The 27,901-nt window shown below is 38.2% G+C and overlaps 1 protein-coding gene across 14 annotated transcripts in view; it reads right to left on the bottom strand.

Annotated features, from left to right (window-relative positions):
* The window catches only part of znf185.S (zinc finger protein 185 with LIM domain S homeolog), an 89,061-nt gene that overhangs the window by 56,970 nt on the left and 4,190 nt on the right, over positions 1–27,901 (bottom strand). For all 14 annotated transcript variants that reach the window (XM_041575047.1, XM_041575048.1, XM_018233092.2 and 11 more), the window contains exons 2-9: positions 12,498–12,565; positions 10,649–10,784; positions 10,344–10,397; positions 7,680–7,751; positions 5,891–5,929; positions 5,494–5,553; positions 2,759–2,845; positions 565–648 (exon numbers count right to left, since the gene is read on the bottom strand). In XM_041575047.1, coding sequence (XP_041430981.1) covers positions 565–648; positions 2,759–2,845; positions 5,494–5,553; positions 5,891–5,929; positions 7,680–7,751; positions 10,344–10,397; positions 10,649–10,784; positions 12,498–12,519 — 554 coding nt within the window. In that variant the 5' untranslated portion in view covers positions 12,520–12,565. The remainder of the gene's footprint in view (positions 1–564; positions 649–2,758; positions 2,846–5,493; positions 5,554–5,890; positions 5,930–7,679; positions 7,752–10,343; positions 10,398–10,648; positions 10,785–12,497; positions 12,566–27,901) is intronic.

Raw genomic sequence — 27,901 nt, forward strand, 5'->3', positions numbered from 1 at the left:
AGTAAGTTGTGTGTATACAAGGGTTTGGACTGTACATAGAACCACTGAATGTAATATAAAATGGCAAGTGTATGAGCCCAGGATGGTATAGCTGTATAAATGAGGACACATTATTCGGCAGGCGCAAAAGCAAATTTCCCGTGTTTCTCTACCGTCTAATAAATTCACGAAATTGCAGTGACAATTTTTTTGACGCCGGCGACAATTCCGACGCCAATGACAATTAAAGGCGCCCGTTGACTTAATGTGCGTTAAATTGTTGCCAATGTAGTTGACGCCGGTGTCAAAATTCACGTTTTGCAAATTATTCGTCCATCATTACACATAAGAGATAATTATAGATATACGCCTCATTAAATCAGTGAAACAGATTTGTAAACACTGTGCATACTATCTGTTACGGACATAAACAGAAATATATACCTATATAGGAATTGTCATAATAAATAAAAGCTACCAGTACACAAAGCATCAGATAAGATAATAATCTAATAATCAATTTAAAAATGCATAGTGAATAAAGCGTGGCATAAAAATGATATCAGAGCCAACAGACTATGTTACCTCCTTGCTTGCTCCTCAGCAGAAACTGATGTTTCATCATCTGACAGATCCCCTATAGATGTATTCCTGGTGTTAAATGGAGCTCTAGAAAGGTTAAAGGTGAGGGTGGAAAAAATCAGAATCATTGCCTTGTAAAAACTTTTCTACACTAAAGCCCAGATTTATCAAAGATCAAATTTGAAATCCTGCAGGATTCATAGACATTCAATCTCTGATGGAATTTTGATCGAAGTGATAAAATTATCTTTTTTATTTCAGTTTCCCAAGGAATCGATCTGAATTAGATCTATTCACAATGACAATGTCTGATTCGATTGAATTCATATATTTATCAAGGGTCGAATGTAGAGTTTATGAGAGTTTATAAAAACTCCATAAACTCCCATAAACTAGAAATTAGAAAAAAAAAGACCAATTGAAGTGTATTTAAAAAAAATCTAATTTTGTAAATGCGGATGAATTGGATCAACCTGCAAACACTTTTAAAAAAAAAATTGATTTTCAAAAGTCCACTAAATGACTCCCAATTGATTGAAGGAGGTCCACCATAGGCTGATACACCAATTCGGCAGGTTTTAGATGGCGAATAGTTGAATTCGAATTATTGAAGGGACAGTACATGATAAATTTCAAAATTCAAATTTCGAATTTCTTTAAACTCAACTAGATTTTGGACTATTCCCTAGTCGAATTACACTAAAATAAACTCGATATTCGAATTTAAAAATTCAAATTTTCAATTCGACTCATGATAAGCCCCATAATGTCTGGCTTTAAAAATGTAGAGAGAAAAAATAGAACTGTAGCAGGCACACTGGTAGAAGGTCAAGGCAGCCGAAAATACAGGGCTAGCCCTATATACACATCTTGCAGGTCTTTGGCTACCAGTACCAGAATGGTATTTGGGGTGTCTTTTTCTTCCAAATGGTACTAATAAAGCCTTTGAGGGTCCCCAGGATGATCACTTCCAATGCATAAGAACTGCACTGTATAAAGATAAGCATTTCCCTCCTGTATTTATGCAACACATTTTAGTATGTTGGAAAATGTAGTTTCTTAAAGGGGATATGTTGAGTTAAAAAGAAGAATGTGCCAGTGCATAATACCTTTAAGTATAGAAGGAATGTGCTTTAAAAAGTTGTTTCGGGTTGATTTATTTTCTGCAAATCCCAACTAGTCTTGCCCATCTTTTTCACTTCCTGCTGCCTCCTTTCCCAGGCTGTGCATGTGAGCTGGCGGCCAGGGCTTGATTTACATAGCGGGCACCCCTAGGCCCAATGCCGTTCATCACCCGTGCCCCCCCTTTATTCATGAAAATTTTCATAATCGAGACCAGAGCAATGGGGACCGGGCATGGGAAATCTACAAATTTATTGTATCTTCTGCGCATCCCCAGTGTTTTTGAACCAATGGGAGTGTGGTTGGGCAGCATGCCGCCCCCCTAAAATCCTAGGTGCCCTTTCCACAAATCAGGGCCTGCTGGCGGCACTCAGCATACTGCACTTTAGGATAACAGCTAGGCTGATAGGGAACTGAAGCTTGCCTTTGCTTGTGTGAATGCAGGGCTGTGATTGTCTATCCCCCTCCTACTGTGCTTCTGGCAGGGACTACAAGGCACTCCCAACCTTCATTTCATACTCAGACAGGGACCATAGCAGATTAATAGGGAGCTCCAAAAAATGGGCCACTTTAAAAAATAATATTTTAGAAAATTAATATTTTTAGCAAAGTAAAACCAGCACCATATTTTATTCATAATTGCCTACAAGATTGGGGATTTTTAAGTTAAGTTATATATATATCTTCTGTAAGCATTTTCATTAGCTAGTACCATCAACAAACTTCTCAGAGAGTGGAAATTATGCCCAGGACATCTGGATCAGGAACTGTACCTATGCTGAGTGCCCAGCCTCTGTTGCAAGTCATTTCACTGGGTCAGTCATTGCCCATTATATATATTATGACTGCTGTCAGCCATCCTGTGCAAGAACAGGAGTATGAATAATAATGAAGAAAATCATACTAATATTTCTTAAATGAACGAAATCATTCACTCACCATACTCTGATTAAATGCATCATTATTACAGTATTTGTGGCAATATTTTGTTGCAAAAACAAATTCAGGAACTGTTTTTAAAAAGGCCAATTTATGTCCCTGGGTAATTCCATGTGACTTGTGCTCTTTTCCTTACATTTTCTTGTATTCTTCTGTTGACATCTTGAAACCAGAGGTAGTAGGCACACGTGGAAGGCTGGCACTCTTAGTCTGCACAGCATAGCTGGAAAAAACAAATGTAACAGAAAGTTATTCTTAGTTCCCATTGAGTGTACATACTGTATGTCCAATGGACTCATTTTGAGTGGGACAAATACTTGCTCTTAGTTTTATTGAACAATGCTTCCAAGTCTCCAAAATCTTGTGAAAAATTATTGGAAGTTTTTGTGGTAATTAATGAAAAAAATATCTCAGACAAATTAGTGTCCTTCTCCATGTAAATAATTTGGGAGAATGCCCAATTCAAACTCTGGTGCAAAAATTGGTCCGACTATATCCAAACCCATATAGCAACAATACCCAAAAGAGAAAACCTTTGCCAGAGCTGCTGCCCAGTTGTATGACCTACTATCAAACTATTTACTTCGTTTGAGTGAAGGAATAGAGGAAAAATAGTTTGAATTTCGAATGTTTTTTTTGGCTACTTAAACCATCGAATGTGCTACTTTGACCTTCGATATTCGAAGTCAAAGGATTTTACTTTGACGGTCGAATATCGAGGGTTAATTAACCCTCGATATTCGACCCTAGGTAAATGTGCCCCTAAATGTGTTCTTAAATCCTAGCAATTAGTCTTAATGAGGTGCCTTATTATGCTTAAAGCACAAGGAAAGTCTAAAATAGAATAAGGCTAGAAATGCTGTATTTTGTATACTAAACATTGGGACTCCTATCCACTCCATTGCACTTCGACTGGTCAGAGCTGGCGAAGGCAAGTCTGGCTCAAGAGGTAACGTTCAGTAAAATCCGCATCTTAGTGAGGTTACAGAGTTACGTGCGTTCGCCAGAGAGAAGATTCGCCTGGCGTTAGAGTGCATATCAACGCTAGCATCTATCTCCTTCTCTAGCGAAGTGACGCCTGCGTAGTTACAAAATGACGTCACACTGGCGACTTTTCGCTAGCGTTAGTCACTTTGCCCTTTAGGGAATCTGCCCCTTAAACTGTGCGATTCCTGTTCTCTGCAAGAAAAAGGCATTTTGGGTGCTTTTTCCACCCTTCACAAAATGATCTATTTATTAATAGAAATAAATCCACTTTCTGGCTATTGTAATCAAAGATGAAAGCTGCCTGTACGGTAATAAACTCAAAACAGAATAGTCCACAAGATAGATAAGTAACTGATAACTGCTTTGGTTCTAGTACTTTGGGTTTTTGTGTAATTAACATAACACACAAACAAGGATAAAATACACTGTTGGTTTTACAAATAAAACAGTGTATATGTTCATAATCTAGATTTGTTGAGGTAATGTGCAGCAGATTTACTTCTGACCACTAGTTCCATTGATGTGAGAGATTTTGGCAAAGGGGAATTTGGTTTTCATTGAGTTTACAATTGGAAAAAGTAAAAGTAATCCAACTAGAATAAAGGCCTCTTTCATGTAATTACCTGGAGAAATAACAAGCTGTATTGCATTTAGGGTGTGTAAACTCCGTATATAACCATCAATGAGTTTAACTTACACTCACGCATTTCTGCTTTAGTTGAGCACACAATAGATCTGAAATTAAGGTAGCACAATGCTGCAAATGTTAAAGGAAAATACTGTAGCTTTATAATTATAGCAACTGGGACTCCTGATGAATTTAAATTACTGGGCAGCTTCTGAAGAAAAAGTTAAATCATCCAAATCCCACAAAGAAAATATTACATTGTAACACAGTAACAAATTATCTACATCTACAAATTGGCTACATCACATTTAATTTAGGATGCTTAACAGATAATAATGTAGGAAATATATTTTAAGAAGTTATCTAAAAAAAAATGCAGATTCAGGTCATTTATTCACGTATAGGGATGGGCAAATTTTTCGCCTCGTTTTGCCGAAAAAACAACGCCCATAGACTTGTATGGCAGCGTGTGTCAAATATATTTCGCTGCATGACATATTTTTTTTTACGCCCATAGACTTTAATGGGCGTCTGCGGCGAATTTTGGGCGAAATGAAACGGGTCAAATTCGCCCATCCCTATTCACATACCTACAACTGCATCTGCTCCAAAATGAACTCATTGGAGAGTCCATATTGATGCAATTCAATAAGGTACTTGCATCCAAACATGCTCCTATGTTTCCATATGAGTGCAAATTGTGTCCATTCAAACTCTTCTGTAGAGCATGTTCCATAGCAATCCTTCCACTACAACCAAATTCATTTTAGGGTGTTCCCTGTACCCCAAACACACAAAAACCTCCACAACAACATTTTCTTTTATAGAGTTTCTTAATTCATGGGCTATTGTATCATTTTCAAGAACAGCACTCCAATGCAACTAAAGTTATGGCACCTCAATAACCTCAGCTTGCCTTCCAAGAGATATTATGTTTGACAAGCAGTTAAAGTTGTTGTACCGTGTTTGAGAAGCACAAAGCAGTGTTTTACTACGATGCAAATTCCTAATAAACATGAATACTTGTTAAATCAGGAGCCAGCACAACATCTCCAGGAGGGCACCAGATGAATCAGAAGGTGAGAGACAATAATCTTTGATGCATAAAGCAACAGTTATGGGAAATTCTATAGTAGTACCATGCATTACTATTGTAGAAATGTGCTATGAGTGACTGCACTTTGGTTACTGGCACTGGCACAATTAAACACCCGTGTTACTTAATAAGAATTACGATTTCATTTTACATGACTTACTTTTTCTGGTAACCATTAAATGAGGACTGGGTCTTTTCTGTGCCAGAAAGTGGTTGACCCCTGAAAACAAATCAAATAAATACATGAAAACATGAACAAAAGTCATATTTGTATTTCATTTATGGTAAGTGTTCCTCACTCACATACCAAGTTAGAGAACACATACAGTATGAACCATTATTATTTAAGGTTCCAGTCCTATAAATATGTACATGCATATGTTCTCCACAGCTTGCTGGAGAGTTGCAGGTCAGTGGCTGTGGTCTAGGATTATATCCTACAAATGAGACTTTTCTCATAGATACTGGGTAAGTGACGAGGGATTACAAAAAGTCTGATCACCAAAAGTGTGCTTACAACTCAAGAAATAAAAGGAATGCAAAACAAATCATCTTACCTTATGATGTATCCAGTTGATAATCTGGAACTAGATGTCCTGTAGAAAGAGTGAAAGGCATAATATGGATCTAGGTATTGTGGTATAACTTAACAGATGGACCAATGTAGCCAGGTCTTATGTGTTGCTTGACCCAAACATGAAACTCTATATAATATTTATCGGCATAAAGTAGCCCAGCCTCCGGGTCTTTCATTTATATAATATAAACTATTATTGCAAAGAATGAGTTTATGAAGCAAATCCCCCAAATCCTGAGCAGTGCATCTAAAAGGTGGCCATAGACGAAAAGATCCGCTCATTTGGCGACATCCCCGATATGTCACTAACGGGCATGGTTATATCGGGGGTAATCTGATCGTTCGGCTCAAACCTGTCCGATCGACCAAACCTGTCCGATCGACCAAACGACCGATCTCCGCTGGACGAAAAATGTTGGGACTCTCCATACACGGTCCGAAAATCGTACGAATCCTCGATTCGTACGATAGGATCTTTGCGTCTATGGCCACCTTAAGACGCATCCAATAATCTTTTCCAAAACTACATTTTTAAATAAAGCAAAGCATGTGGATTTAATGGATGGCTGTAATTGCCTCTATTAAGAAACTGTCCAAACTTTAAGATCATCATTTGTGTTTTCTGATGATGGCATGCCAGGCATCTAGGTACTGTACTCCATGTGAAAACTATGCAGATTATATACACAGTTGTCAATATTTAGCAATACTCCATGTCAATTAATGCACACAGACAAGTGGACTAAAAAAAATAAAACTTGCCATGACACACAGTCAAGTAAAAATATCAGTACTTATGTATTTGATATTCTCCTAGGGTCCTGCTAAATTCATTCTGGCTTCAGATTAAAAAAAGTAAGGGGCAAATTTACTTATGGTCGAATATCGAGGGTTAATTAACCCTCGATATTCGACTGCCGAATTGAAGTCCTTCGACTTCGAATATCGAAGTTGAAGGATTTAGCGCATTTCCTACGATCGTACGATCGAAGGAAAAATCGATCGAAGGATTTTCGTTTGATCAGAAAATTGTTAGGAAGCCTATGGGGAACTTGCTGAAATAGGGGGTCAAAGTATTTTTTAAGGAGACAGTACTTAGACTATCGAATGGTCCAATAGTCTAACGATTTTTAGTTTGAATCGTTCGATTCGAAGGTCGAAGTAGCCAATTCGATGGTCGAAGTAGCCAAAAAAATACTTCGAAATTCAAAGTATTTTTTATTCTAATCCTTCACTCGAACTAAGTAAATGGGCCCCTATATAAATGTAACAATGAAAATTCAGTCCAAATTCTAACAACCTGGGGCTCATTGCATTCTGCAACAAAAATATATTATAGGAACAAGTTGCACTACCAGTGTGCAATTCTGTCTGAACCCAGGTGTATTGTGCACTAGTTTTGTTCTTTGGTCCCCTCCTACATAAAACCTTTTGTCCCAAAAAAGATTTAAGATTTTTTAATGGAGAGTTTTTATATAATAGCTAAGATGTCTGTTTAAGAATACCTACATTATACAGCCAGTGATCATATAGCATGTTTGTAATATGGCGGAGCGGTTTTTTAAAAACTTTTTTTCACCAAGTATAATGTCATAATTATTATTTGGTTCTACAATTTGTAATATTCTCATTATCACTCCAAATGGATTCATTAGGAACTAAGGTGTTGTAAGAGTTGTAAAGACCCATTGTAATGCTGCGAGGCTTGCTTCTGCCATAATGTAATATTATTATTTATTACATTATTTATCCAATAAACCATCACTTACTTGTTAGTTGCTTGAATTGGACTTGAGGAAGTTCTGTTAACTGTCTCTTTGGATGGTACAACTGGTGAGTCACTTTAAGGAAAAAGATGTTGTTTTAATGAAGCACATCACGGTAAGCATTTTCTTTTTTACATTTCAAATAAGAAAAGTCACATAAAATACATTAGACCTAACAAAATATCATACACTGTCTTTGTTGCAGCACATACATTGCATTGAACATACATCATTTGACTTCATTTTGTATGTTACTTTGGCAATACTATAGATGATTTTTTTTTGAGATTGCAAAAGATTCTGTTGGCTTATATGATCATAGGACATTCATTAAGCTCATGGCACACATTTCACCTTGACCTGGTCCTCACAGAGGTCAATTGTTTCATCTAACAGCAGCTTCACATGAATGAATGGGAAATATGTTTTCTGGGATAGAGTGATGCAGACTGCTGCTGGCAGATGGGGATGGCATGGAAATGCAAGGCTGTGAGTTGGGTGGTATGTTTACTCCGTTCTTGATTTTACTTTACTATCAATGTATTGTAATGATATTTTGATGATATATAGCATTCGTTTTTGACATATCGTTTGGTCTATTTATCTTTTTTATATGGCGTGCATTGGTATGGAGTAATAAAATACTTAATGCTACTGGTTTGAATTAAGGAAAGCATTTTTAACCATTTGCTTCCCAATCACTGTTCTATTTCTGCTTGATGTGCCCTCCAATCTGCATTATGCAGTGATAACCATAAATAGTGCATAGCAGCCGTCAGTGGTCACAGGAGATTTGGTTTCTGTAGTTCTTAGTGAGAATACTGCTGCAAAGTAAAAATGCTGTTTGCCAAATCTTTAGGGAATGGCCTAATTCAATGGTCTAGCATTGCCCTCCCACATAAGCTGCTATCATTGTCCTCTAATAAATAGGGATGCGCGGAATCCACTATTTTGGATTCGGCTGAATAACGAACCGAATCCGAATCTGCAGATTAGGGATGGGAAGGGGAAAACATTTTTTACTTCCTTGTTTCGTGACAAAAAATCAGAGGATATCTCTCCCTGCCCTTATTATGCATATGCAAATTAGTATTCCGATTCAGTTCGGCGGGCAGAAGGAATTCGGCAGAATCCTGCTGAAAAAGGCAGAATCCTGGGATCGGTGAATTCCGAACCGAATCCTGGATTCGGTGCATCCCTACTAATAAACCAACTTCTTCAGTGTCTGAAGAAAATGCCAGATATGATCTAATCTAAAACTGACGTCACACAGATATACTTTCATTAAACCAGACTAATAGGTCAGAAATGTGTAAAATTTGGTTATAAATATAGCTGCCAATATTACACCCTGGACTAAAGGCCATGCACGCAAATATCTGCTCGTTTGACGAGGTTGCCAAGAGAGTGGATCCCTCCTCAATATTCCGACCTTGAGGTGGACGATCAATCCGATGGGATTATTAAACCTGCCTGATTGACATTTGTCTGATTTTCAACCAAATATTGATCAGGGAAGCCCATCAGAGGGCCCCATACACTGGCCAATAAGCTGGTCTGTCAGCATCTTTTATTGATCTGTGTATGACCAGCTTTACTGACTAGATTGGGACTGAATTGGGTTCTTATATGGAATTAAAGTCACATATAGATCTGGATTGACTGTTGTCACTATAAAGCACTGGTGACAAATCTTATTGGAATCATACTTTTTACTTTTTCACAGATTGGAAAATTAGGGTTTAGATTTGACAAATCATTTGTGGAGGATTAGGTGATGATGGATTTGCTACAATATATCCCTACTATGGACAGTGAATTGGATTTAATATTTTAACTAATAAACAGTGCATTTGGCCAAACTGACTTCACTGTATAAAAAGAATTATCTATAAGGAAAACATACACATATGGGGTATAACTACCTACACTTTAACATATCCATCATGTGTATGCCTGGGCAATATCCTTTTTTTTTTTTCATAATTACAGACAGACACCTTTACTTTACATCTGTTTTAAACCATAAATTCCCTCCACCCCCACTTTATTACTTTCTTGAAATGTGTGAAAATGTTCTCCGCCAGATGTTTGGACTTTGTTAGTGTGCCCTCTGAAGGTATCTGAACTATGGTAAGTGGAGGGTGTACACACACACAGAGGTTACCAGTTTGAGAGAAGTAACTGACGCCCTACATTTCCCAAAAGGTAAGATTACAGATCATGTGACAAATTGGTGCACACTTGAAAATGCAGCAATTGCTTTAAAAAAAAAATTTAACAGTGCAACCTGAATTTTTGGAAGTGTTCTAGATGTTCTAGTGTTCTAGATGTCTTACAATAAGACAAGGGAACACTTTTTGAAATAAACATGAAAGCTGGCATGTGACTGGATGAAAACAGAGGTATAACCAATGCCCATGACTGTGTAGCCGATACTTTGGTCTCCTAGGAGTACATTGTGTACAGATATCATCAAAAGTATTCTAGTACTAACAAAACATCTAGTTCTAAGTGCTATGTAAGGCAACACACACACATATATATTTCAACACCTCCTGTTTGATAGGTAACTACAGCATTAACCCTCCACTTTCAATATAATTTCTGATAACTTTCATAAAACGAGTAGAAATGCAGAAACAACATAATCGCCATAATGAGTACCTGACATCGTTGGCATCTGGAGTTGGGGGCCATAGTAACTTCTGTCGGGGTGACCTGCGAATATATAAGAATGTGTATGTATTGTCAAGATTCAGTAATATAAATAGAAAAAAAACATAGATGCATCTTTACACCGCTCCCGTAACCCATAGCAATTAACTTTGTTTTGATTGGTCTAAGGCTGGTTATAATAATGTAATCCTTGATAATGCACTGTCCATCCAAATGTGGGCATGTACTGTATGACTGGCTTAAAGGTCAGCTTTATCTTTGCATGCCCCTGATTTCATGACCTTATTTCTTACAGTGGATTGGCATGTCCCTCGTTCTTTTCTTCCGTGCTTTGCTGATTAATCCAACTCATGTCTTTCTTTAGTGTAGTGCGCACTTTCATTTGCTTGATGATTTCTTTCCTCTCTACCTCTGCAGTGCCACTTCCTTCTGAAAAACAGAAAATGCTTTAATGTTTTAAACATATAAGAAATTAATGTCAACAACTCATTTAGAGAATATTCATACATTCCAGATGGGCTCCATTTAACTCCGTTGACCTGATCTTAATTATACACATCAGTCCAGTGATTCTTTATATGACAATAGACCTCAACTCAACCAGCTGCACTTATTCTTAAAATGTATTTTGTCCACTACTCCATCCACTCATGGCAAAATTAGTGCTCTGATTCTACACAGTGCAGTGCATCTTCACATAGATGGTAAGCTCTTTGGGGCAGGGCCATCATTCCTACCAGGTATTGGAGCTCCTAGCACTTATGGATTTATTCTCACTGTCTCATTTGCATAATCTTCTAGAAATCCAATATACTGCAGCACACTGTAATTTGTGTAAAATTCAGAAGTGTACTTTATTGGCTCAAATATGAGCAGACATGTGGCAACGTTTCGGGCCTCGCAGGACCCTTTCTCAAGGCTTGAGAAAGGGTCCTGAATTTTACACAAATTACAGTGTGCTGCAGTATATTGGATTTCTACAATTGATTGTTTGATCCGTGGCAGGTGTGATCGAATACTGCTAGAAGCACCTGATCCGAAAGGATCATTTGCATAATCTTGGCTTATATAAAGTATTGTCTCAGTGCATATTTGCATACTCCATCTTAATGTAATAAATCATTAATTAGGAAATGAAGGCTGTAACACCTCCTTCAGACTTTATAAGATAAAACTGAAATAGATTTTTTACTGAGAAATTTTATAGGTAGGAAAAATTATGTTCAAATTTGTATTTCTGTTATGATTCTGCCTCTAGTTTACAAAATAGACATTGACTTTATGGGGCAAATTCACTAAAGGACGAAGCGCCTAACTCTAGCGTTAATTCGCTAGCGTAGCGCATTTTCGTTAATTCGCCGATTCACTAACGGACACTGGCTTAAATTCGCTAGTGTTACTTCGCACCCTTACCTCTGGCGAATTTGCGCAATGGATGTAACTACGCAAATTCACCGGCGCGTGCATTTTTCTGAACGCTACCTTTTACGCTAGACTTCCTTCGCCACCTCAGGCCAGGCGAAGTGCAATAGAGTAGATAGGGATTGCTTCAAAAAAAGTTCACATTTTTTCAAAGTCCCAAAAAACGCTGGCGTTTTTTCTTTTTTTATGGGTGATAGGCTGAAAAAGATCGAATTTTTTTTTTGGTGCTCCCCTCCTTCCCCCGTACATTTCCTTACTCATGGCAACTTAACTATACAGTGGGCACATGTGTAGGGCAAAATAAAAATTTTATTTGATGTTTTGAAGGTTTCCCAGGCATTTGTAGTGCTGCTACGTATTCCTCCATTGTAAATTCAATTTGGTGCCGTATGCAAATTAAGCATTGCTAGCGTAACTTCGCTTTGCCTGGCAAATTATGCTAGTGCAACTTCGCAACCTTTCGTTTCCCCTGAGCGCAACTTTGGATTTTAGTGAATTTGCGTAGCGCTGGCGAAAAATCACCTGGCGAAGAGGACGCTGGCGCAACTACGAATCTTAGTTTATTTGCCCCTAAATGCTCTCAAGTCATACAATAGATTGTGTTTCAGGTCACATTTTTAATTACATCATTCTTATTAAAAAAAAAACATTTCCCAACAAAACTGGAACTCAACAAAATGTAAGCCATGCATTGGCGGGGAAACGAAATGAAGTAATTACCTTTATTCACTGAGCTCGCCATCGCTGAAATCTCTTTTCACCTCTTGTATATTTTTCTTTTGATATATCTGAAAAATGTATGTAAACAAATATTGTAAATCCATCCTATCTATCTGGGAAGAATTACCGACTTTATGCTTGTTTACTTATCAGTATATATTCATTTACTTATAACATTTGTACAGTTTACAGACTATTTTTTTAGAATTATTGCAACCCCTACCTAAAAGTTTTGCATGACATTTGAACTACCCAGTCACCTCGCTCTACCTTGAGTCCTTGAAAAGCTCTTTTTTTAATGTTTTGCATGGTCCAGGGGGTGACAGAGTTGGGAAAACTACTGTGCCTCAGTAGGAGCAATGAGCACACCCTAGTTAGCAGTCTGGATTTCTTTACTGAAACTCTAGTTGGCTCTAGGTCCTGCAACATAGGCACTCCCAAACACCACAGTCACAAATAGTTATTACTCACTTGTATGTATTTAGTCATTGGTCTCTTCTCATCACAATACAGAAAGTCAGTGGTGAAGTGCAGTGGCCCCATCAATGTTTTACTTTTAAACCAATGTATATGGTTAAAATAAATTGTGAAAATGCAGATGAAAAAAAACATTTGTAATCAGTGGTGTAACTGACCCCGAAGTCGCAGGGGGGCCCAGGGAACAGGGGGAGCCAGACTGTGGGGTCTGCTTCCTCTATAGCAAATAAGGAAAACCCCTCTTTGCCAGTCGCTGTCTTACTGGCTAGGAAGGGGACGCAAGTCGGGGCAGGCAGTGGGCAGAGTCAGGGTGGGTCATGGGTGGAGTCAGGGCTGGAAGGGAAGTGGTTCGGAGGATGGGTATAGAGTTTGCCAGACCCCTCTGAAAGTTTTTTTGCAGGGGGACCTGGCACACTCTATTTACATCAATGTTTGTAATATGCCTTAAAAAGGTGGTTTACCTTTACGTTAACTTTTAATATGTTATAGAATGATCAGTCATTATTTTTTATAATATTCAAATAATTTGCCTCCTTCTTCTGACCCTTTCCAGCTTTCAAAATGGGGCTCACTTACCACAGCACCTAAAAAACAATTGCTCTGTAAGGCTACCATTTTACTGTTAAGGTGGCCATAGACTCAAAGATCCGCTCGTTTGGCGACATCGGGGGCTATATCGGGGGGTAATTCGAACGTTCGGCCGTATGGCTGAACGATCGAATTACGATGCGCCAAGAGGCTCCGACAGGTCGGTCGGGTAAAAGTCCAACCTTCCTGATCGATATCGTGGCCAGATATCGATCGGGAAGACCCGTCGGAAGCCCCCATACACGGGCAGATAAGCTGTCAAATTGGTCCAAACGACCGATATCGGCAGCTTTATCTGCCCGTTTATGGCCACCATTACTTTTCTCTGTGTGTAGGCCCTCTCCAATTTATGTTCCAGTCTTTCAATCAAATGACTCCCTGGTTGCTAAGGTAAACAAGATCTTAGCAACCAGATAGCTGTTGAAATCTCAAACTGGAGAGCTGCTCAACGAAAGGTACCCTACAAATAATACAAAATTGCAAAGTTTCTCAGAATAGAACTTTCTAGATTATATTAACAGTTAACAGTGAACAATCCCTTTAATTAAAGACTAAAGATTAAAAAAAAATTTGTTTTATTTTTGCCTAGTACCCCTTATTCCTATGGTACCTGTGCTGTTTTTAGTTCCAAAAGAATAGCACAATGGTCAAATCACCCGTCATTACTTCACCACTTCTAAATGAAAACAATGAAAACTATCGTGCTGAGCTATTGCCAGCATTCCTTTCATATCAGATTGCCACCAGAGTACACTTGATACACAGTGAAAGAAGCTGCAAACAAATAAAACAGACAAGAATACTGTTTACATATTGTATGCCTAGGAAAACTTATAATGAAGAAATCAATGCCTAGATTTACAAATCCAAGCAGAAAAGGCTGGATTGCTAAAATTCTAAAATTTTAGCAAGATATTACAAATATAACCTCAAACATCTATCACACTATTTTATATGTTATTTTCCTAATTGATTCCCTTTGATTAATTGTACTCTCATCACTAGATAGAAAGTGACGTGGTGAAATTGGTGAAAGAGTATCTTATGCTCTATATACACATATAGGGGCCCATTCACTAAGCTCGAGTGAAGGAATAGAGGAAAAAAACTTCGAATTTCGAATGTTTTTTTTTTGGCTACTTCGACAATCGAATTGGCTACTTCGACCTTCGACTTCGCACTAAACGTTTCGAACTAAAAATCGTTCGACTATTCGATAGTCGAAGTACTGTCTCTTTAAAAAAAACTTCGACCCCCTAGTTCGCCACCTAAAACCTACCGAGGCCAATGTTAGCCTATGGGGAAGGTCCCCATAGGCTTTACATGGTTTTTTTCATCGAAGGAATTTTGTTCGATCGATGAATTAAAATCCTTTGAATCGAAGGATTTAATCGTTCGATCGAACTATTATTCCTTCGATCGAACGAATTGCGCTAAATCCTTCGACTTCGATATTCGAAGTCGAAGGATTTCAATTCGGCAGTCGAATATCGAGGGTTAATTAACCCTCGATATTCGACCCTAGGTAAATGTGCCCCATAGTATGTGTATAGATACATGCAGGGCATGCTGCTATTCTTCACATAGATATTCTAGATGACAACATCTGAATTAATCTTTATTTCTTTGACAGAGCAGCTAATCAGGAATATTTTGCTTTTATTTCTGTTTCATTTACTAGTGATTTAAGAGAACCCTATAAATTGGCATTTCATTTTATTACAGAACTTAGTTTACTGACAGCTTCTGATAAATAACCCATAGGCAGTTTAATAAGAATGTTTGGGGGAGAAAACTAGACACAGGTATATCACTGGTCTAATAGCTGTTTTTCCTCCTGTGTAATTCAGTTATCGGAGAGGTGCCCAAAACTGTCACTGCTGCCTACCATTCAGTTTAAAGGAAAATGCCTCATAGCCCCATAAGAAGCTCTTATCTGTTCAGTGCCTCCCAAAATACCCTGGTAGCCTTAATAAATGGGGTAGGCCCTATATAAATATGGTGATGTCTGCCTAATGTTGAGAGGAGGTTTCCAGCACCACTGCCTCTGCAAGAAAATGAAGGTGCAGTTCCAGACTTTTCAGCCCAAAACACTCCTTAGGGCAAGTGCACCCTAAAAAGTGCAATTCTTGCTGATTGCTTTATTCTGTCTCTATATCCTGCCTTCCATTCTCTTTTCCATAATTCTGTTTTTTATTATCTGCCGTCCTCCTTTCATGACAGCCACCCTTTTCCTCTTCTCCTGCCTTCCAATCTCTTTCTTTATCCCTTGTTCATCATTCTGTTTTTGCATGCATACTGTATCTGTAGTTTTCTCCTTTTCCTTTGTGCCCAGTCTTCCATATTTTCTTTTATATATCCTTCCTACTGTCTTCATCTTCATTTCCACCTGCCATTTAATTTTTTCTTACCGTCCTCATAGATCGTGCCAACACACACTGTTTAGACACATGATAAAACAATGGAGGATCACTTCTAGCATTCCAATTATTATTCCAATTAATGGTGGTGGAACTCCTAAACATATGTCAACATTATTCCATGGGAATAGCAGAAGGGGAGTTAAGATGGACTATATATATATTGAATGGACATTTCCTATATTTCATTAATTTTTTATTAAAAATTTTTTTTATTTTGCTTTTTGCATTTTTATGTTTTCGTTTTTGTTGCTTTTTAGTTTATAGCCTCATTGAAGCACCCCCTCAATATAGATATATGATGCTGTGATAGCCTTTCTTGTGGCATACCAGAAAGGCGTGCAGAGACTAGCAAAGGTCTATGTGCCTTTCTGGTATGTCACAATAAAGGCTATCATAGCATCTTAACTCTGGGGTGTACTGGACACCTACTTTCTGCAACTCATACTGTTTAGGGTATCTGGGATTCATACAGCTTGAATATTGAGATAGATTTGAACAGTTGGCAAGTTTTTCTGGATAAATAGCACTGTCCACGAGTAGAATATTACAAAATCTTTGTTTTAGTCAGTGTTGTAACTGTCTGGGTCAAGGCAAGTGTTCCAAAAAATCTTTTTAACTTTCCACTTTTGGATGGTGCTGTTTATCATTTTTCTTTGCAGTTTGTCAAATCGATTGTGGCCATTGAGATATTGGCACAAAAGGATATTTGCATGTTCCGACCGGATCTTCTCATTACATTTTCTATTAGGCCTGTTGGCATCTCCTGCTAAAGACAGACAGCAGTGTAGGAGCCTCTAGCACTCCAGCAAAGCAGCTGTTATTTCACCAATAAGTCATAAATTCCTTACATATTGTGAATTATCTGCAAGAAGAAACAGGTCTATGCTTTTAAGGCTCTAACTTTTCCATTAATTTAGGGAAACTAAAATTTCTAGTTTGTTATAAAAAAACTTTAACAAGTTAAATACTAGCTTTGATTGCTAAATTGCTAAAGTGATGAGCCTTGCATAATCCTAGAAGAAAGTGCTCATTTTTTAGTATGGAGCAAAGTTACTCAGATGGCTGCAAATTTTGATTGGCAACTCCTGTTTATTAACAGGAGTAACTGCAAATTCAAGTGCCTTGGTAGAATCGACAATGACAATTTTAGCAGCAACACTTGACTCATTGGCTCCTGAGTTATACTAATCATAATGAGGCTCCAACAAGGTACAGCAGAGGTGCCCTGTAAGCATCTATACCCTCTGTAGCAATGATACTCACCAGCCCTCTATGCTAGTGGGTCGTTATGCTGGTGCCAATAGCTGCTTACTAAATAAGCCCTCACAAACTCCTAGATGATCTCAACCCAAGAGAATTGGAACTTTTTAAAGATCATATGTAAAGTGCCGCTTAACATGTCAACAATAAATAATAATGATCTATTCCTCCTCTAGCTATTTTTCTGTGATTCATCTCTCCCTAATGTTGCCTCCTTTTGTGGTTTTCTGATATAGCACTCATCTTCATTGGGATCTCCTACTTAAAGTTCTGAACTACAAGATGTTCCAAGAGAAAAATTACCATCTTTTTGTACATTGGGTGGTCATCAGGCACTAATTATAGCACTTCTATACACATGCAAAAGAGAAAGTAAAACATCCCATAAATTGTTTGCAATTAATAGTGTTCTTCAAACTATATTAGTTTTTTTTATAATTAAAAAGTAAGATTATTGATTTAGTGTGCAAAGTGTTCTTTTTTTTCTCCATATATGACTGTATAATACATTAACAACCTATGAGTGTGAACAAAGTTGCATAAAACTCATTTGCATTCCTGGGGAATTTATTGTCTTTTAATCTACAAAGGGCATAACAATATGGGCAGCAGACTCAACAGCTACTGTAGAGCCCAGTCATATAGGGGGTACAGTGGGCTCCAGGCTTAACTTCAATATATTTTTATGATATTAAAATACTATACATTTCAGGGAGTATAGGGCAGGCAGAGTATGGCACACACAGGGAGTATAGGGCAGGCAGAGTATGGCACACACAGGGAGTATAGGGCAGGCAGAGTATGGCACACACAGGGAGTATAGGGCAGGCAGAGTATGGCACAAACAGGGAACATAGGGCAGGCAGAGTATGGCACACACAACGAGAAAAGGGAAGGCAGAGTGTGGCATACACAAGGAGTATGTGGAGGGAAGAATTGAGCAGGAGACATGGAAACCTATCAGGACCACTCTATAATAAACAGTTGATACTGTGCTACATACAGTGACACAATGTGGGCATTTATAGTCTGGGTCTGAGTTGTGGACAGTCCAGGGCTTTACAGATAGGAACAATGCAGGAGTTTACTGTCTGAATTTAAGGTGTAAACAATGCAGGGGCCATTTAATCTCAGTACTGATCTCTATTAAAGCTTACAATAGGTAATAAGTCACAGCAGCCAGACAAGGGAGGACTGCGGGCCGCCAGTTGACCAGCACTGTATTATGTAATATGTTTTTGACTCTGGAATTCCCAACCAAATCATATATCGGTTCTACTTATAGTAGGATAAATGAAATGCTAACATTGCACTGGTCCATTTCTTGAACAAATCATGTGTGTTAAATTGTAGGATATGAGAAGTATAATAACAATATAATGTAGCTTTTTTATTGCAATTCTAGACATCGATAAACATAATGAACTTTTCCGTTTCACCTAAACTGCCCAACCACTGCACACTGCACAGCGTGGCTAACCTTCATGGAAGCCGTTTCAACTGAAAGTTGTGCAAACCCCATTACATAAGGGGGCAGATTTAATAAGGGTCAAATTGAAAATTAGAATTTTCAATTTTTTTTATGGTCTAAACTGTCAAATTCGACTAGTGAATTATTCAAACTTGAATCAAATTTTTTAAAAAATTAGATTTTTGAGAGTAATCAAACTCTGACCCTTTAAGAATTTGAATTTGACTATTCGGCACCTAAAACCTGCCAAATTCATGTATAAGTCAATGGGAGAGGTCCAGTGACCAATTTGAAGATGGTTGTAGCCTTCATGACATTCGAGAAAAACTTCAATTCAAGTTTGGTCAAATTCGGATTGAATTTGATTCGAGATTTCGGGTCGGTAAAATTCGTCCGTGAATAGAGTTTTAAAAAACTCACAAAAATTTGAAATTCGACCCTTGATAAATCTGCCTCTAGGTGTGTAAAGACCTATAATCCAGTGTATCCGTTTCTCCCATTAGTGCATAAGAAAAGTCATCAGCAAACCTGAAACTGAAAAACCTTATTTCTGAATGAGTTCCCGTTGCAGTATGCAGCTTTCCTTCTTTCTTCACTTTCTTGCTATGAAATGGACGGTTTTAGTTGGATTACCATTAATAGAACGCATTCTTCATTTCTGATATGAGGCAGATATACTTGTTCATATTGTTTTCTTGCTAGATTTGACTTCAGTTTGCTTACAGGATAGTGTTCAGGGGTCAGCAGAGGCTCCTGTGCATTCATATTGTAAGGGCAGTACATTGCTACTACCTTCCATCTAAAGGAGAGCGTAACCCATAGGAGCATTACCATGGGTTGCTAAGGACCACTGTGCAAATGTAGGCCAGTACTTTACTATAGATATCAAACAGAGAACCACACACAACTTGCAGTGCTTTTCCGCAAAGACCAAAATATCTACATTTCCAGGGGGAACCCCCATACAGCTTTTGCAGTGACACAAATTGTTGGACTGGGCCGGTGGGTTGCTGGGAAAAACTCCGGTGGGTCCCTGGCCCTAGTGAGCCCTGCCATTCTAGATCGGCCACCTGGATTTCTTCCTGGGGCTTCTGTCTCAGGGCCCCCCTCCAGACCCTGAAGGCTACCGGACTGCCGCTCGTGGGCACAAGTGCGCACTCGCGCATGCGTGTCAGCACAGCTTTTTGCCGCAACCAAACAGTGCGTGCGCGAGCGTGGTGGGGGAGGGTTGCAGGACGGGAGGCAGTGAAGCAGCAGTCCTCAGAGTCTGGAGGGGAGACCCTGAGGCAGACGCCTCGATGGGCCCCAGGCCCCCCAGTCCAACCCTGTATATATTGACCTTATGGTGTCCACTACAATAAGATAATTAGGGGGGTCTATGCTGCCAGTCCATACTGGGTAGTAGAGTACCAGGATCTTGCCCCACTTCATAGCACACAGTTAAATAACTATCCACCAAAAATATATATCCCGTGACTCATAGTCCATAAAAGTCCAAATGTATTCAACTCTTGTTGTGCCCACTGGCAAAGGGGTAGCTTCCCTTGGTTAATGTAGGGTTCCATGGCACATTGGCAAGGAAGTGTCTGTGTAACCACTTAATATATGGCTTTTTGAATTGAGTTTTTGTGCCTAGAGGCTACATCTATAGTAGTAAATAAAGCACTAAAGGTGATTATGTAATAAAGATGAGTCTAGTCACTATAATGCAGACACCTAAGCAAACATCTTATTGAATTCTATGGGTTATTGTGCCTGTGCCAAGATTGTGCATTTTATTACATAAGTGATATCTCTCCTTATCGAATGCTTGCTACTGCATACACAATCCTCCAGCTTAAATATCCAACTAAGATACAGTATTACAGAAACTGTAGTCTAAGATGTCTATACACTGTTCACAATGTCCAACCAATAGGCAACAGTTTAATCAATCTGATACTGTATAATTTGGCCCCACATACAGAGGGTAAATCTTTATTGACTGACTCATTGCCTGTTGGGTTAGGAACAGACAACACGTAAGATTAGTAGAAGGTTGAATTGTGGCTGATGACCCTACACCTGCCAACCAGCCTGTTTTTTCCTTTCTTCAATTGACATGAGCCAATCACTTGTTGGGTATAATCATAGCGTTTGCATGGTATGAACACTTCACTAAATTTAGAAAGCAAAAATGCTTCCCTTTAATTTTTGCAGACACTTTGTAGCAAATTTTTTTATTTTTTTTTATTTTTTTAGTCTTTCTTGTATTGTCCTGCTGATATTTGTATTTCATGGGTAGCGCCAGCATCCCTTGACTGTTGTCAGTGTACTGTATAGCTCCTCTGTTCCCACCCCTGTTATTTAATCTTCTGTGACAGCAGGCATGCTTGTGGAACAAGTCAGCAAATCTGGAACTGCCTCTGTTTTCATTGCCTGCATTAATGAGCAACACCCGAGACTGCCTTGCACAGCAGAGATGGGAAACCCATTTAATACTACTCAATGGTTTGGTGCTTTGTAAACAAAAGACAAAAAGATTTTCCTTTTTTTTGTTTGACTAAAAATCCCAACACCCAAGTTATTTGCGTAGCCAGGTTTTGTATTTTTGCACAGCCATCTGTGAGCTATCAATGCCTGTCTGTCCACACATTGACTTCCTTCGTGATTTGAAAATATTGTCTCAATCTGTAAATAAAGAAGGTTGTAACTATAACATGGATGAAAGAGTCACGTCATTCCGTTTACTTCCCGCCTCTCAGATAGTAGGAACAAAATAGCAATTCTTTTGTCTGTATGAACCCTTAACATCCTCCCTCTAATATAAGCTTTGGAAAATGGCATTGCTGCAAAAGCTCCAGACAGCAACAGAAGCAGCATTCTTTTGGAGGCATGTAATATGTTTCATTAGAGCAAAATTTGTTCTCAAAGACCGTTGCGAATGTTAGCGGCCATGTTTGTGTCCTTTTTTACCGATTACGACTTTCTCACACAGTTTGCGACCAAATGGCTTTTGCAAACATTCGCAATGTATGTAATAAAATTTCTCAATCGCAAAGCTTATTTCTTGACAAAATATTTGCTTCGGTTTAAGCAAGTTACACCCTAGGCAGGTCAATGAAGTCAATGAAGCCTACCATCAGATAAGGTTCAGTTATAAACAGCTTTCAGTTTCTAGTATTCCACAGTAGTCAATTTAAAGGCACTCATTTACTTGTAACACTTGCAGGAGTGCAGATACCAAGATCTAACAAGCTGAATGCTGCTCACATTTACTTGCTCTTAATTGTGTAGTCTAGGGGTCTATTTATTAAACCTCAAAGTTTTTAGAGGAAAAAACCCTCAAATTTTTCGATATTTATTACACGGTGCAGCTGCTAAAAATTAGAATCCGAAAATACTCCAGCTAAAACCTGTTGAAATCATGTAGAAGTCAATGGCAAATTGAACATGTTTTTTGACTTTCAGGCTGTTCGACGTTGATTAACGTTCGATAATCTGATAAGTTTGAGTTGTCGATGAGACAATTCGAAAAAGTTGCACTTTTTTCCCGCCCGACTCAAAATCACATATATTGGTAAATTAAGAGGGTTTTGGGAGTTTGGTCGGATTTATTTTTGATATTATAGAGAGAAAAAGTTGAGTTTTAGTAAATACCCCCTTAGTCTCTAGAAACAAGATACAGTAGTTAGATCTGAACAGGGACCAGAGCAAGTTGTATGACACCCTTTACAGGCCTAGGGTAAAAAATGAGAGGGAAGGTGTGGAGCATGCAAGCAGTAATCTTTGCCTTTTGTTGCTTTAGGAATCTTGCAAACTGTGTAAATACTGTATCTACTCTCACAGCATGGGGGCTTGAGACCAGTTGAAACTGCACAATTATGCAGTTATATTATTATATTATACTGTACCAGGAGCACTTTTTAAAGCTCTATAAATTAAATTACATGTATATAACCGTCAAACATGCATGAAAGCAAAACTAAAATATAAAATGTGATCCATGTGCACCAGCTCCAGACCCTGAGCAAGGGAAGCATTAATCGTTGTTTGAATAAAAACAGGATAGGCACTCAAAAAAACACATAGGTCATCAAAAAAATATATTAAGAACATAAAACCTAGCCATTGCAGACATATTCATTTTTTGATGCATTTTTAGTGCTTTATTAATGCGTTGTAAAGACAGTTTTCTAAACTCAGTGGGGGGTCATTTATAAAGTTTGTGCAGCGCATATTTATTTGCAAATGTATTGCCCATGTTTTTTCCTGAACGCTAAATTATTGCACTGCTGTGCCCATCTTTCCATTTTTGCGAATTCGCATTGCGATTTTTTTTTTTTTTTTGCAAATGAGTTGGGTGTTTGCGTGAGTGAGGCCACTTTGCGATGCTGTTCTGCGAGAGAATATCGTTGACAGCAATTGAAATTCCCAATTTGCAAAACTGTTTTGTGAATATTTTCTCCTCCACCAAAGTTGTGGCATAAGTGTGTGCACAAATATTTGCAATTTGCGATTTATTTTTTTTTCCATAGTAAGCTCTTGAAATAAGGTCTTGAGCTGTATTAAAAGGGGAATTGATTTACGGCAGGAAAGGGTCATTCTTCCACTTCTTAGAGCACTTGTAAGGCCCCATCTAGAATATGCCGTACAGTTTTGGTCTCCATCACTCAAACAGGACATTATTGTATCAGAGAGGGTACAGAGAAGGGCAACTAAGCTGGTAAAAGGTATGGAAAATCTTAGCTATGAGGAAAGACTGGCCAAATTGGGGATGTTCATGCTGGAGAAGAGGCGCTTAAGGGGTGATATGATGACTATGTATAAATATATAAGGGGATCATATAATAATCTCTCTAATGCTTTATTTACCAGTAGGTCTTTCCAGCTGACACAAAGTCACCCATTCCGATTAGAAGAAAAGAGGTTCCGCCTAAATATTCGGAAGGGGTTTTTTACAGTGAGAGCTGTGAAGATGTGGAATTCTCTCCCTGAATCAGTTGTACAGGCTGATACATTAGATAGCTTTAAGAAGGGGTTGGATGGTTTTGGGCAAGTGAGGGAATACAGGGTTATGAGAGATAGCTCATAGTACAAGGTTTTTTGCCTTCCTCTGAATCAACTAGCAGTTAAGCAGTTTAAAATAGAGTTACAACAAGGTTGAACTTGATGGACGTGTATCTCTTTTTTCAACTACTACAGGAGAGGTTTTAGAAGAAGAACTCACCTAAACAGGACACAGAGATAGAATGAAGAAAAACAATAAAATATTTAGTAAAGAGGATATTGCCAATAATTAGCTGCAAACTACTAGAAGAGTTAAAAAATTATCATGCAAAAGAGGCAAGAGTTAAAATCATTTTGATGTACAAAATAGAAAGCGAAATTGTGCAAGTGAAGCTGCAGTGGGTATGTACTATTTGGTTGCTGCAGAATGCTTTATTGTGAAGCCATAATCCTTCAAGCAGGTAAGTCCCAACTTGTTTTTCATTATAAACTGTCTGATTTTGTTTTTTTTTTCACTGCAGCAGTTTCACTTTTGACCACTCTTAATCTTGCCACTGCTTTTTAATGAGGGTGTGCCCATCCTCTCTGTAATTCCTCCGTGTGTCTTGCTGTCAAATAATTTACCTTCCCAAACCCAACTAAACCTGCCTGGCCGCATTCTCTCATGCTGAGAAGCAGCATAATGAATTGCTTCTGGCTTCCTTGCCCATCAAGTGAAACTAAGACTTGCAGCAGGATGAGAAATCTGTAAGTTAAACCTACGTTAAAATGTAGAATATGGTAGAAAAGCTGCAATTGTTACATATAGTAGTGTCCACCTTGGCATATTGATGTCATCTATTTATCTTCAGAGTAGGCTCCTTTTCACCACAAGCTAGTAATGTGTGAAAGTATGCACTGTGTCTGTATATCCTGCTCAGTGGATTCATATTCAAGGGGATAAAGCAGAACGTATACAATGAAATCCAGAGAGGTAAAAGTGATACCAGTGAAATAATCCATCTTGCTCCATGTAGCAAACTGTTCTGCAGCTGGCTGGACAAGAGAACCGGGCCCTATAACAACAACAACGTTTGCTGCATAACACGTGTAGCTAGGTAACTACCTCAATGTCAGGTTTGTACAATGGCAGTGGTCAGGGGAGTTGAGCCCATGCAACATCAATACAAAGTACTTACTACTGTAGTACAAATGCACATCTGACTAAATATGTATTTCTAGAAATGGGCGAATTTTTCCGGTTTCGCCGAAAAATTTGCAAATGTCCAGTGAAAAATCAGCGAAACACGAATTTTGACGCCCGCGTCAATTCTGATGCTCACGTTAATTTTGACGCCGGTGTTAAAGTTAATGGGTGTCTGAATAATGTTGAGGCGCGATGGTTTTGAAGCAAGCGACTTTTCTGACACACGTTCAAAATTCTAAATTTTCGTAGGGTTTCACAAATCTATTCGCCGTCAGCGAAACATAGAAAATTGCGGCGAATTCGCACCTGGTGAATTTACTCGCCCATCACTATGTATTTCTAGTACTGTAATAGTCAGAAATGCAGCTGCAGCATTTCCCAGTCATAGAAGAACAGTATGTACCTATTCTGACTGTGGCATAATCATCAGGTACAATATGACTTGGATATGCCTCTTGGCCACATGCCAAAAGAATGGCTACTTGTAACGCACTGCTTACGACATTCATCTGCAAATGTCTTACCTGACACTTGCCTGCTTGCATTGAACATTACTAGGCAACTTAAGCAGCATTGCATCCATAAATGCCCAAGCTTGTGTTGGCTGAGTTGAAGTGCTGGAGGCAGTATTCCCCAATTTTGATGGTGGCTTTAATTGTCGAATTCGATGATTACCCGTGCCCACCCAAGCAGCCACACAGTGAGCTTACTCAGCACAATTTAGCTATAGTATTGTGTCTCATTAACAGACTGCAACAGGCAAACTGGAACGTGACACTACTATAGATAAGTACAAATATGTGAGTAAGTGCATTATGTATGACATTTTAATTAGCACCACTCTGCAAACAATTTTCTGCCTAGTGTTGCGTCCTGACAATCTTGTCTGTGATACTACAGGGAATCTTACAGGAAACAGTTAATAAAATCCTTCAGGCAGTATTCACAGTCTGAGAGTGCAATTAATTATCCATTAGGCTTAATGTGGACATAAATGGGCTGATTTACATTACATCAACTAGTAATCATATGGGCCATCAATACACCAATCTCACTAATCAGGTTAATAAACTAAATCATTACTTGGAAACCTGTTCTATCCACTAATTTGCTAGCAGAAAATCCATATGCATGTGGCAGTGAGGACCATTGAGAAATCTTCAGTTTTACCCGATTAATAAGTATTTGATTTTTCAAGACAGTTCTGGGTATTTACGGATATAAATTAAGGCTAAGTGGACAGATTAAATGGTGTGATGATATAATATGACTAAGAATATTACATTAGTATAAAGAATTATGGAATGAAGGCAAAGAGTAAATTAAACACTGCTCTTAATTAATATACAATGTAATGACAATTAATCCAAATCTACATTTAAATGGAGTCTATGGGCTAAACCAGCTCTGTATCTAATAAAGCAAGAGACAATGGCCTGATTTACCTACTTACTATATCAGATGTTTGTGGTCATCTGTTCATTTGTTCATTGGTTGCAATTAGTAACAACACTGGTTTAAGCACACAGGAGAGTAATTTGCCCCACCCATGTTATAGTAGTTCTGTGACTCTTGGTCCTAACACAAAATAAAGGAATATTTACTCAGTGCTCCTATACTTGCCTGATGGTCTGCATTCATTGTGATCTGAAAAGTTGGATATTGGATTATAAATCGGTCATGATATTTGTACACCAGCATACTCCATTTTATTGCCATTTTATTGACTATTATGGTACAGGTATGGGACCTGTTATCCAGAATGCTCGGGACCTGGGGTTTTCCAGATAACTGATCTTTCCGTAATTTGGGTCTTCATGCCTTAAGTCTACTAGAAGTTCATTTAAACATTAAATAAACCCAATAGGCTGGTTTTGCTTCCAATAAGGATTAAGTATATCTTTGTTGGAATCATGTACAAGTTAATGTTTTCTTATTACAGAGAAAAAGAAAATCATTTTTAAAAATTTGGATTATTTGGATAAAATGGAGTCTATGGGAGCTTTCTGGATATCGGGTTTCCAGATAAGGGATCCTATACCTGTAGTAGTTTGGCAATTGGACCTGACCTGTTTGCCATGTATAAGGCAATAAAGTGAATTGCTTTCTGCTTGGTGGGCAGCAAATACAATTAGTTGTCATCTTTTTGTAGAGGACCATTATTCTGAAATTTTTTCTGGATTTTAAATTTTTTGGCACCCTATACTATTAATATTAGGAAAGACACAAACAGGTCTAAATGTAAATCAATACATTCCATGGCACACCAAGATAGAAAATCAGAAAGAATATTTCATTTAATTAATTAATGTTTTATGTATGCACCTTTCTATTGTACAGTGCTACTGAATATGTTTCCGATTTATAAATACCTGTTAACTGTAATAATAAGAAATCCAGCCATCTCTTGCAGATACAAGGCTTACTGGCTTACCATAAGCTAATACTGGGGTTGCCACTTTCACGGTTCACTTAATTTGTGAGTCAACACTTCCCTTGGAAGTACCTCTTCCTTCCTTTATTCTGACTAACACGTCAAAAGAGAAGAATGCAGTTTCACAGTCAATCATAGTTGTGTATGTGTGCCACTGTAGGAAATTCTCTACAGTTCACCAATTCCCTAAGGGAGGGATGTCTCCCAGTTGGCACAAAGGTGTTATAGATATTTCATAATTAAGGAAAATGTAATTTATAATGCTATCTCCTTGACCTCCACCTGAAGAAAAGGGCAAATGGTGTCAGGACCCTACGGTATAAAGAAAAATTGCCACCTGAATACACACCAATAACATCTAACAGTCTTGAGTTGTCTAAGCATAGTAAAAGGCAATTATTAGATCAACTATTAGTTGGTCAGCAGAGCACAAATGGGTGTGTAAGTGTTGAGTAATAAGCCTTGTGAATAATATGGTTCTAGAACCCCTTGATTTTAAGGGTTTAAGGGTACGAAATGCAAATGCAAGAACTTGAATATGTGAATTCAATTTTACACCCAGGGGCATTTTACGAC

Source organism: Xenopus laevis, chromosome 8S (genome assembly GCF_017654675.1).
Source record: "Xenopus laevis strain J_2021 chromosome 8S, Xenopus_laevis_v10.1, whole genome shotgun sequence".
NCBI classification, from domain to species: domain Eukaryota; kingdom Metazoa; phylum Chordata; class Amphibia; order Anura; family Pipidae; genus Xenopus; species Xenopus laevis.